Here is a 12,590-nt window from a genome sequence, read left to right as displayed (position 1 = left end):
TTTAGAGAGGAAGGGAGAGGGAGAGATAGAAACATCAATGATGAGAGAGAATCATTGATCAGCTGCCTCCTGCATGCCCCATACTGGGGATCCAGCCCGCAACCAGGGCAGATGCCCTGACTAGGAATTGAACCATTACCTCCTTCCTGGTCCATAGGTTGACACTTAACCACTGAGCCACGCCGGCTGGGCAATCCATTTCATTTTATATGAAATAAATAATATTATAAATTTCATTTATTCTGTAATCCTGAGACTAAATATTTTAGGTCAGATTATGCAGACAAAAACAGAACCAAAATCAATGCAAAAGTGATAGATATATCACCTTCTAGGTTTGTTTTAGGTAGATAATGTATAAAGGAGAAATTCCTGCGGAAAACTACAAGACACTGAAAAAAGAGATAGAGGAAGACATAAACAGATGGAAGAACATACCGTGTTCATGGATTGTTAGAATCAACATCATCAAAATGTCCATATTACCCAAAGAAATCTATAGATTCAATGCAATCCCCATTAAATTACCAACGGCATATTTCACAGATCTAGAACGAACGCCCCAAAAATTCATCTGGAATAAAAAAAGACCTGAAATAGCTGCAGCAATCCTGAGAAAGAAGAACAAAGTAGGTGGAATCTCAATACCAGATATCAAGCTGTATTACAAAGCCACTGTTCTTAAAACAGCATGGTACTGGCACAAGAACAGACATGTAGATCAATGGAATAGAATAGAGAACCCAGAAATCCACCCAAACCACTATGCCCAATTAATATTCGACAAAGGAGGCAAGAGCATACAATGGAGTCAAGACAGTCCCTTCAATAAATGGTGTTGGGAAAATTGGACAGATACATGCAAAAAGATGAAACTAGACCACCAACTCACACCATACACAAAAATAAACTCAAAATGGATAAAAAACTTAAATGTAAGATGGGAAACCGTAAAAATACTAGAGGAATCCATAGGCAGCGAAATCACAAACATATGCCGAAGGAATTTCTTCTCTGATACTGCTCCTAGGGCAATGGAAACTAAAGAGAAAATAAATAAATGGGACTACATCAAAATAAAAAGCTTTGCACAGCAAAGGAAACCATCAACAAAACAACAAGAAGGCCCACTGCATGGGAGAACATATTTGCCAATGATATCACCAATAAGGGTTTAATCTCCAACATCTATAGGGAACTCATACAACTAAACAATAGGAAGATAAACAATCTAATCAAAAAATGGGCAATGGACCTAGATAGACACTTTTCAAAAGAGGGCATACAGAAAACCGAAAGACATATGAGGTCATGCTCAAAGTCACTAATTATACCAGAGATGCAAATCAAAACAACAATGCGGTATCATCTCACACCTGCCAGAATGGCTATCATCAACAAATCAACAAACAACAAGTGTTGGAGAGGATGTGGAGAAAAAGGAACCCTTCTGCACTGCTGGTGGGAATGCAGACTGGTGCAGCCACTGTGGATAACAGTATGGAGTTTCCTCAAAAAACTAAAAATGGAACTCCCATTTGACCCTGTGATCCCACTCCTAGGAATATATCCCAAGAAACCAGAAACACCAATCAGAAAGGATATATGCACCTCTATGTTCATAGCAGCACAATTCACCATAGCTAAGATCTGGAAACAGCCTAAGTGCCCATCAGCAGATGAGTGGATTAAAAAACTGTGGTATATGTATACAATGGAATACTATGCTGCGCTAAAAAAAGAAGGAACTCTTGCCATTTGCAAGGGCATGGATGGAACTGGAGAGCATTATGCTAAGTGAAATTAGCCAGTCAGAGAAAGATAAATACCACATGATCTCACTCATTTGTGGAATATAGAGAACTACATAGACTGATGAACAGGGACAGATCCAAAGACAGAGAAACAGCGGTCAGTCTATCAATCCCCAGAGGGAAAGTAGGGGAGGGTGGGGGTATGGGGAAGAGATCAACCAAAGGACTTGTATACATGCATAGAAGCCAAACCAATGGACATGGACAACAGGGGGCTGAGAACATGTGTGTGGAGGGGTGGAGGTTGGGGGTTAATGGGGGGATGAGGACACATTTGTAATACCTTAACCAATAAAGGAATTAAAAAAATAAATAAAAAATAAAAATACAATGCATACAAAAAAAATTAGCCTGCTATACTTGGTCAAACATTTCAGTAACTCACCGCTAATGCCTTGGCAGGGCCACACCAAATGATTTCTTGGGTCTAATTTGCTTTCAGGTCGGACATTCCCCACCCCTGCCCTAATGGTTGAGTACTTTACTAACTTAAAATCTGAGTTGGCTCTAGCTGGTTCGGCTCAGTGGATAGAGCATCAGCCTGGGGACTGAAGGGTCTCAGGTTCCATTCTGGTCAAGAACACTTGTCCAGGTTGAGGCTAGATCCCCAGTAGGGGGCCTAGTGCAGGGGGCATCGGATCAACGATTCTCATCATTGATTCGCTCCCTCTTCCTTCCTCTCTAAAGTCAATAGAAAAATATTTTTTAAAAATAAAATTTTTACTTGACTAGAATTATGGGTGAGAACCAACCCTCCCAGGGCACCTTAATGATTTTACGTGTACATAAGAAAAACCTTACGTAATCAAACAATCACATTTTTATTGTCATTATCTTGTATTATCTCATCATTCTTTCACATAAAAGGGCCTGTGGGAAAGTACATGTAACTAGGAATCAAGCTGTAATAAAAAAATTCAGCCCTTTCTCTTCAGGGATATATATTTAATGAAGAGATAATGGGGATGAACTTTCTGATTTATTTTCGCTAAAATGTAAGTATTTTTAAAAAATTCAAGGTCAGTTCATATTAAAATGGTCAAGCAACTCTATAGATCCCTAGATTTTACACACCTCTTCCCATGACAGAATACCCAAAATAACTCTCCTAAGAATGTTATAATCTAATGAGGCTCTGGACTACCATATAAATTTTTACCTTTTCCTTGGATTATATATCTAATCCTCTCCATAAATGTATTTTAAAACAAGATCTTTCTTAGTCAATCCACAATTAGCAAAGATTAGTGTCATTCAAGGTAAAATATTCTTTTCAATTCATCCCAGATTCTAAGTGACTCTTCGTAAACAAGGAATGCAAGATGTGAAACTCAAAGTGAAATATGTGGGACCCTAAGAAGAGGGAAAAGTACTTCTAATTTAAGCTGGTTGAGGGAAAGCTGATCATTTGAAATGCTTTTATGCACGTTGCACTCATATTGCTGATAAGTGTTATTGCCAAGATCCTTAACTACAAGTTGTTGCTGTGGCATCACCTTATGAAAACTTTGGAATACTTTCAGTGATGTCAAACCTGGGTTTATATTTCTAAACCCAACGGAATTGTTTATATCAACTAACAGGTCAGAGAGATAGAAAGCAAAATTACTAAACTCAAAGGGATCTACCAATTTTTCCAAAATCAATGTGTATCTTGTCACACAGGAACTACTCCACTCCCCCTTTGTTAGAGAAGGCAGTTACTCTTTGGCATCTTCTTACTACTGATCTTTTCATTCCTTATCTAAAACGTAATGTAATGAATCTTTTGTAGATGGACTAGTCCCTGTAATTGGTTTATTTTCAGTTAATGTATATGAAACCTACTTTCCTTTTGAATACCCACAAAGTCCTGTTTCCCCAGGTTTGAACTCTAGGATCCCTAAGTTCCCATTGCTATGACACATTCAAATCAACAACTGGCTCAAAAGCTCTGCCCTTGCAAACAAAAGCTTGCGGTGGTGTCTGCAGGTCCCGGGCTAGCAGCCACCCCTCACTAGCCTATCACAAGCGCAGCTCCGGGCTCTGAGAAATTAAAACGGGCACGCACCGGAGGGAGGCGAGAGATCCTAAAGATCATTCAGGGGTGGGGGTGGGGGTGGGGAGACAGGCTACAGTCCAGGGAGGCAAGGCAGCCCCCGCGAACGCCTCGGTAACCTCGTGCATGCCACAGGCAGGTACCGGTTCAGGTCAGGGAGGTCCGGCATTGCGGTCCTCAGGCGCACACAGGATCGCCTGCTCGGGCCGCAGAGAGCAGCCTGGACTGGTGGAGAAAGAAGCACGCGCCACACCACCCTCACCCTTCCCCGGGGAGCTCACCGGTGCTGCAGCCCCACGAGTCCCAGAGCGATCACATGCGGCACATCTAACTGCGTGGGCCACTCTCCGGAGCTGATGCACCCGAACACGCCGCATTCCTCTCGGATCCCCGACTCCTCCAGCTCCATGTCGCCAGAGAACCCACGTGGACGGAGGAGCCGCCGCCGCTGCCGGGTCTAAGCACCAACCTGCTGCCCGCTGGGCCCGGACGCCACAGAAGCTCGCGCCCGAGACAGCTGCTTCCTTCCCAGCCGCTCAGCCCGCGCTACTGCGGCGGCGCGTGCTTTCCAAGAAAGGGAGTGAGCGAGACTAGCTTGCCCCCGCCCCCTCCCCCGACTCCTCCAGACCCACCAATGAGCGAGGGCGGAAGGAGGGGCCCGGGCGGAGGGGCGGAGTCACGGGCTCCAGGGAGGTGGAGCTAGTGCTCCACGGGAGCGCCGCTGGGAGCTAATTTTTCGGCACGTGGAGATCCCCGTTATTTTCCAGCTTCTAAGACTGGAGTGAGGAGACTAGTGGGGTTCACGTCACCTCTCTCGCCGAGGATGTAACCTTCGAACGCCCCCACCCCCAGGCCTCCCCCCGCCGTCGCTACTTGGTACACTCCAACCTCTGAACCGCTCTCGCAGCGGAGAAGGGAGCCCCATCAGCGAGACCTGTGGAGCTGGGAGGGGCCGCCATTGCGCGCCACTTTGAGCCTCTCCGGGAACCGCGCCGGCGCCGGACGAGAAGGGGGCGAGGGCGGGAGGGGGGGGCTGTGGGCGTCGCTGCGCCTGCGCGGCGGGAAGCCTCGCGGAGAGCGCTCACTCCCCAAGTCCCCACCAGCTTGGTGGGCAGCGACACCCCGGGTTCCGCCGCAGTTCTGGAACCGAGCGCCGCTCTGGGTGACGCCGCGCTGCCGGGGGCGTGTCTCTGCCCCGCGCCTCCCGCCCTCGCCCCGTGAGCCTCTCTGACCCCTCCTCCTTTCCGGAGTCCCGCGTCTCGGCCGCCGCTCCCAGCCCACCCAGGATAATGGCGACAGCTGAGGGTGAGTAACGGGCATCCGGGACTCCGCCGGGGCCTCCTGCTCTCCACGGCCTGCCCGGCCCCCGGCCTCGGGCTCCTGGTCTCGGCGCGGACACGTGCGTCCCGTTGGCCCTGACCCCAGCCTCCCTGCCAATGCCGGATCTCCCAGTCCCCGCCCCTCCCGGCCGCCGCGCGGGCGGACACGTGGCCCGGCGCCGCGGTACCGAGCCTTGTAAATAAAGCGCCCCCCGGCCTCCCGAACTTGCCCAAACACCGAGGACTGCGTCTGGGGTGGGGTGAGGACGGAAGGGAAGGGATAGTTAGGACAGAAATGGCCAGCGGGTGAAGAGGTGCCTGGAAGTCAGTTTTGTAATCAATAGGTACTGAAAAACACTGGAACATCTCGTGTTGACTCTTCAAACTAGGTGACTCTTCTTGTTAGGTTAATAATAACCTTCTATTCCAGAAAGTTAATCATTGAACCTTCTGAAAAATTTGCTATTTTCTGTCCCGATTTGGGGTGTGTTTTTAAAGTAGTCTTGTAAAGCCATGATGGCTTTGGAGGGCTCTGAAACCACCAGGCAAGTCCACTAATTTGTAGCAGGCATTTCGGTACTTGTAGCATGTTTCCCATGATTAAGATATTTCTACCCATAATTCCTACCCTATTTAATGACTAGGTTAAAAAGTATTGATCCAACTAAACTGGGAAGGAGGGGCAGTAGGTACAAACTTCGTTTTGCCTTTTATCTAACCTAGGCAACATCTTGACTTTTTCCTGTCTCTGTTATCTCCCAAAATGAATCAATTGTTCTAAAAGTTTTTTACCTTTTAGCCCAGCTGGCGTAGCTCAGTGGTTGAGCATCGACCTACAAACCAGGAGGTCACACTTCAATTCCCAGTCGGGGCACACGCCTGGGTTGCATGCTCAATCCCCAGTGTGGGGCATGCAGGAGGCAGCCAATCAGTGATTCTCTCTCATCATAGACGTTTCTCTCTCTCTCTGTCCTCCTCTCCCTTCCTCTGAAATCAATAAAAATAAATTTAAAAAAAAATTTTTTTACCGTTTAAATATCTCGAGTCTTTTTCCCATTACTTTTCCTTAGACCAGGACGTTTCTTGCCTGTATTGCTGCAACAGTATCCTAACTGTTCTCTCCGTCTCTCTCCCCTTCATTTCATTCTTCATACAGCAGCCATAATGATCTTTCTAATATAGAAATCTGTCATTTTACTAAATGCTTAAAAGCCACATGTTTGTTCTTGGGATAAAGTCTAAACTCAGTCAACATGGCGTATCAGACCTAAAGGATGAGGAGTGAAGGAAACCAACCTTATTCTAGGCCCAGGGAAGAGCATGTCCAAAGCCTGGGAGGGGGATATAGAAATTCAGTTACAGAAGTTAGAGTCCCAGGAAAGGAATGAGACATTGAATTTGGACCACTACGCTGGGGCTGTCTTGAAGGGCCTTTTTTAAGCCTTGTCTGTGAGTCAAGACATTATACCAGGAGATGGGAATTCATCCTCTAAATTACGTACCCAGCAGTGGCCCGCCTCTTTAGTTAAACTAGATTGTAATTGGTTTGTGTGGTGGTTCCCTGCACTAGCTGGAGATGACCTACTTCCCCAACTCTTGTGGAAGTCTTATCTCCTGCCATTGTTGCTAGTCTTAGCTGCTGCCACCCTCCCTGCCCAGCAGCAATGTACACACAAAGTGCTCCAGATATACTGAAGTTCTGCCATGTATTCTTTCACCCCATGGTCTTTTTTCATTACCACTACCTACTCCTTTCCCTCTTCTGGTTAAATTGTGATCGTTCCTCAGATCTCAGCCTAATCCTCGCATTGTTCTTTGAGGTCTAGACTAGGTTTGGTGGCCCCGCTATGAACCTGTGTTCCCATAGTCTATATTTCTTACACTATACTTACTAGATGCCTTATTTATTTTCAGCTGCCCTCGGACTCAGGGCACTTGACAGCATGAACTTCATCTCCTTTACTGGTATATCCCTACTACCTGACACATGAACATTAAAAAATGCTTATACTGAGAATGAGTGATTTCTCCCCTTGGAAATCTTAAGTCCTTGAACTTCTGTTATCTCTGATCGTCATCTAGGTCTTACAACCTGCATCAAAATTGGGTTCTCTATGGGTGGGGGATTGAGCCTGCAACAGGTACATGCCCTTGACCAGAATCAAAACCGGGACCCTTCAGTTTGTAGACTGGCAGTCTACCCACTTTGCCAAACCAGCTAGGGCAAAATTGAAGTCTCTTGTCCTTACTTCTTCATACTTTTCTGCAACTGTTAAGAGAAAGGGTTGCCGAAACCGGTTTGGCTCGGTGGATAGAGCGTCAGCTTGCGGACTGAAAGGTCCCAGGTTCGATTCCGGTCAAGGGCATGTACCTGGGTTGCGGGCACATCCCCAGTAGGAGATGTGCAGGAGGCAGCTGATCGATGTTCCTCTCTCATCGATGTTTCTAACTCTCTATCTCTCTCCCTTCCTCTCTGTAAAAAATCAATAAAATATATTTAAAAAAAAAAAGAGAGAGAGAAAGGGTTAACTAAGGGTGGAAGATTGGGAAGCAGGATTGAGAAAGAGAGAAAGGAGCTTCCAGGTGGGCTAACTACTGATGGAGGTGCCTTCCCTTGCACATTAACTTGAATCGGGAACCAATTTGGCTGAACTTGCCTATCTCACCTGCCATGGAAAGCAGAAGTCAGGCAAAATAAAGCATTCCCTCTCCCCCAACCCTGGCCCTTGCAAGCTAGGTTAGTTATTGTATGTATGTGAAAATACTAGTATATTTACATTAATTTTAATGGATCTTAATTCTACTTCAGTTCTGCTCTAAGAGTCAGGTTGATAGTGGAAAGACCACAGAATTTGATAGAAGATTCAGAATTTTGTCTGGTTCTGCCATTTCCCAATTCGTGACCTCTACCTTTTTGATACTTGTTTCCTAATCTCTACAATTATTTACACAATAGTTCTTCACAAAATTGTGTGAATCAAATATGATGATGCATGTGGAAATACTTTAGAGTATATGGTAAGCTCCTATGCAGATGAGCTTATTATTAAAATTTTGCTTAACCACTGTGTTCATTGATTCATCATTCCAAGTAGTCTTCACTGTTTAGCAAAATTCTTCCTGAAATATGTTTCCATTCTATTTCCACAGTACTGAACATTGGTAAAAAGCTCTATGAGGGTAAAACAAAAGAAGTCTATGAATTGTTAGACAGTCCAGGAAAAGTGCTCCTGCAGTCCAAGGACCAGATTACAGCAGGAAATGCAGCCAGAAAGAATCACCTGGAAGGGAAAGCTGCAATCTCAAATAAAATTACTAGTTGTATTTTTCAGCTGTTACAGGAAGCAGGTAAGTGGCTCTCCCAGTAGCCTCCACTTCATGTTCTCTCTCACACACATACTGGTCCTTTTCAGGGAGAAACGACACATTGTATTAACAACATGTTGATTACTAGTTATTTTTTTTTTAGTTCTTAGAGGAATCAGGTAAGTGGCTTCCCTTTACCAGGGAGGTATATACACTCTAATCTCTTTCATAGGTAGATGACACTATTTGTATTAACATTTTGTTTGGAGATGCCTCACAAGTAAACTTATTTAAATTAAACCAGGAACTCAGATTTCACTATAACATTTTACTTGGTTTGGAATTAGTAAGTAGTATTATTTAGTTAATTAAAAGGAATCTTCCCTGAAACTTCTAGGGCATCTTCCTAAGAGAGACTTACCAATGAAGGACCTTAAGGAATGTACCTATGAAGGAAGCAAATTCTGGTGTTAGGCAGCTCTAGTTGATGAGTTGAAATTTATGAGCTGTAATTCTATACAATTATTCTGTGTTCCATCCTTGGAGATAATACAGAATTTAAAATTTCTCTTCCACTTGAAAGCTCTGAAAAGTGTTTGAAGACTAACCACATTTCATCCCGCTATTCCCCAAGTGAGGGATTTGGACTAGATCAAAGATCTTCAGGATTACCTCCTACTCCAAAACTGAAGACTTTCCAATAGAGACGTCTACTAGAAAGATAAAAGCAAGATCAAAACATTCTATGGAGTGAAGGAAGGGGAATTAGGATAATGTATTTTTCTGCAGCTTGGTCTGTGGTGTATGAAATCTTAACCTGTAAAAGATTTGCACTCTTTCCCTTTAATAGTCTCATTGTCTTCGATCATTCAACCTTTGAAGCCTCTGGTTCCTTACCTATTAAATAAAAGCTTTGTTCTTTATCTCAGTTCTAATTTTATAACTTAATAACTTTGTCTCCTTTTATTTGCACTTTTCCCAGTTGCCCTTTCGTAATTTAGAGCTTCCAGTAAGCATTAGTCTTCCTTAAATCAAAAGGGGGATTTCATACACTTGTTGCCAGTCAAGGTAGACATGCCTGCCTTATACAAAATAAGGTAATTTATGCAGCCGTATCAAATTCGGTGCCTGCCCACCCATGGCACGCACTGGCCCAGAAGGTTGCCACAGAAACACTGTGGTGCATGGGCCCTGATCCCCTCTGCTGGGCCTCAGGGATAAGTTTGGCTACAGACATCAAGGAAAACAAAAAACAAAATAAGGTAATTTAATTTAAATCCATTCTGTTAGTACAGAATGGGTTCTAGATAGTTTTGTCTCTTCCAGAGTACCATTTCACTGTTCATTAATATTCACCCAAGGATACTTTTTCCACTGATTTTTAGAGAAAGAGGAAGGGAGGGGGAGAAAGAAACATCGATGTGGAAGAGATACATCTATTGGCTTCTTCCCACAGGCACCCCAACCGGTGCTGGGGATCGAACCTGCAACCCAGGCCTGCACCTGACTGGGAGTCAAACCCAAGTTACTTAACACTGTAAATTGTTAATAAATTAGTATCTATGTACCCACAGTAATTGCATATAGCTGTGGGAGTGTGTGTGTAGCACGCACACATATATGCACTTTAAAGTAATAGAAGATAAGTACAGCCCAAGCTTTTTGCTTATTTAATAAGGCACTGTCAGCATACTTTCTGGGGTTTAAGAACAAGTGAATTAGAGTGATCCAAGTGGTTTAGGGTGTCTCCTAGTTTGTCTTTGAAAGTCTTGCAGCTCAGGTAACTAGGAAAATTGATTACCTTAAATGAAGTACTCTTAACAATTCTCTTTAAACTATTGTATTTGACACATTTAACATAGCTGAAACTTATTTGGGTCACAGGAAATGTTGAAAAGTATTTGCCAGGCTTTATATGTTGTAAAATTAAGGAAAACCTAGGTTTTTTAAAATTCTTGAACAAGCCAGCACCGGTTTGGCTCAGTGGATAGAGCGTCGGCCTTCGGACTGAAGGGTCCTGGGTTCGATTCCGGTCAAGGACATGTACCTTGGTTGCAGGCATCTCCCCAGTGGGGGGTGTGCAGGAGGCAGCTGATCGATGTTTCTAACTCTCTATTCCTCTCCCTTCCTCTCTGTAAAAAATCAATAAAATATATTTAAAAAGATAATAAAATAAAATTCTTGAACAAATCGGTTTGAGGACAGATTAAGAGTTCTGTTAAGCTTTATGTAATTTTTACTTGCTACTAGTTGAATAAATGCTGTGTCTAATTGACCGCCAATGGTCTATTTAAAATTTCTTTCTTTACAACCAGGGTTATGTTCCAAATTAAGGTATTTCAAGAAATTAGAATGGGAAGAGCACCAGAATGAGAATCAATAAATCAGGATTCTAGTTTTCTCATTGTCACTCATGAACAAACTATAAAATACTGAGCAAATAATAGGTATAGGTAATACTGTTTTTCCCTGGTAATTATATTACATGCTATACCTGAGTTAGAAGATTTGTGGATTTGGTCTCAATGTTTAAAAATCAAAATTTAACCTTTAAGTTTCAGCTCTCCCACAAAAATGCACTGAAATTACATTTAGGTGTGAGAGTAGTGATATGAATAACAGTCCTACAGTTGCCAAACCACGGATGGGAAGCTGGGCAGCCTTAATACATGGATGGCCCCAGGAATATGTGGGCTGTTTATCATATGTGGCCATTGTAATTCAGAGTACGAAGTAACATATTTACATTTTCGTAGTAATCTTGATGGCTTTGTATTTTGTAGACAACAGACAAATGGGGGGAGTTCTTTTTCTCATTGTATGTAGTCATGAAGTTTGCTTTAATGGTTAGCATGTGTATTAAAAGGAATCATATCATTTAACTAAATCAGTCTTTTTTAGAAGTGTTTTTTTTTTTTCTCTGTACAAGTTTATTACCATAAGTTGATTCTGTGCTTTTGGTTCCCTTAGATGTGTGCATGTCGCAGGGTGGGGGCTGGGAGGAGTTTCTCTGGGTAAAAGTAACTTGTTTATGTTTAAACAACAGATTTGGACAAATGAGCAAATATGACTAAGGACTAATAGGTCTGAAAAAGAATAGCTCTTGAAGCCCAGCAGTGAGGCATGTAGTTAATCACCTTGAGTTAAGGATTGATGTCAATCATCTGCCCATGAGCCCAGTCATTTCCTGGTTATGCAGCATACCACAATTTATTTACCCTGTTTCCATTGAATTTTACTGGTCAAACCCAGAGGAGATGCAGAGAAAGCAGCATAGGTTTTGGAACTGGACAGTGCACTTCCAAGTCCAGGCACCATTACTCACTGGCAGCATAACCTAGAGTTTCCACTTCATTTCTTTGAGTCTCTGCTTCTTTCACTATAAAATGTAAATAATAATACCTACCTCAAAATTTTTATATTTGGTTAAATAAGATAATGCATAAAACAGAACAGTTTAGAGTTTTTATAAATGTAAATTCCTTTCATGTATGGATACATACATATGATCAATGATCTCTAGTCCTTTCCTAAGAAAACTTTTGTCTTAGAGGATTACATTGGCAATGGAGGTACTAACATTGCAGCCTTGAGATGAATATTGTATTAAGCCCATGCGGGTTTGTTGATTCGCGTTCATGCTCTAGTATTACTTTGTATTGGGATATAATAACACTTTGGTGGGCAGCCCACAGAGTTCAGTATGGGTTGGAAACCCTGCGATACCTACTACTAGCTGACGTAACTACTGTGCCTCAGTGTCGTCATCTGTTTGTGGGATAATCATACTACCTACCTTATCAGGTGTTATGAGGGTTAAACAAAAAGAAAATAAATTAGCAATGCCTGACAAATTAGGTCTTGATTCGTTTAAAAGTTACTTTGTGGCAAAATATACATACATAAAATTTACCGTTTTAACCATGTTTACATGTACAGTTCTTGGCGGTAAGTACATACACAGTGCTGTGCAACCATCACCACTATCTATTTTCATAACTTTCATTGTCCCAGACAGAAACCCTGACACATTAAATAGTAATTCTCTATTCCCCCTTCTCCCTAGCTTCTGGTATCCTCTGTTTTACATTTATCTATGAATTTGTCTATTTT

General features: G+C 42.9%; 2 protein-coding genes across 3 annotated transcripts in view; one reads left to right on the top strand and one right to left on the bottom strand.

Moving 5' to 3' along the window:
* PPAT (phosphoribosyl pyrophosphate amidotransferase) overlaps window positions 1-4,988 on the bottom strand; it is a 26,277-nt gene extending 21,289 nt beyond the window's left edge. The window contains exon 1 of the mRNA XM_081097022.1: window positions 4,134-4,988. Within this exon, the coding sequence (XP_080953148.1) occupies window positions 4,134-4,261 (128 nt within the window). The 5' untranslated portion in view covers window positions 4,262-4,988. The remainder of the gene's footprint in view (window positions 1-4,133) is intronic.
* PAICS (phosphoribosylaminoimidazole carboxylase and phosphoribosylaminoimidazolesuccinocarboxamide synthase) overlaps window positions 4,554-12,590 on the top strand; it is a 21,315-nt gene continuing 13,278 nt past the window's right edge. The window contains exons 1-2 of one of the 2 annotated variants that reach the window (XM_081097035.1): window positions 4,554-5,157; window positions 8,322-8,519. In XM_081097035.1, the coding sequence (XP_080953161.1) occupies window positions 5,142-5,157; window positions 8,322-8,519 (214 nt within the window). In that variant the 5' untranslated portion in view covers window positions 4,554-5,141. The remainder of the gene's footprint in view (window positions 5,158-8,321; window positions 8,520-12,590) is intronic. The other variant, XM_081097036.1, reaches the window with a different exon arrangement.

The sequence above is a fragment of the Myotis nattereri genome, assembly GCF_964212035.1.
Source record: "Myotis nattereri genome assembly, chromosome: 1".
Lineage (NCBI taxonomy): Eukaryota > Metazoa > Chordata > Mammalia > Chiroptera > Vespertilionidae > Myotis > Myotis nattereri.
Note: the sequence above shows the minus strand (reverse complement) of the source record. Positions and strands in the feature narration are given on the sequence as shown.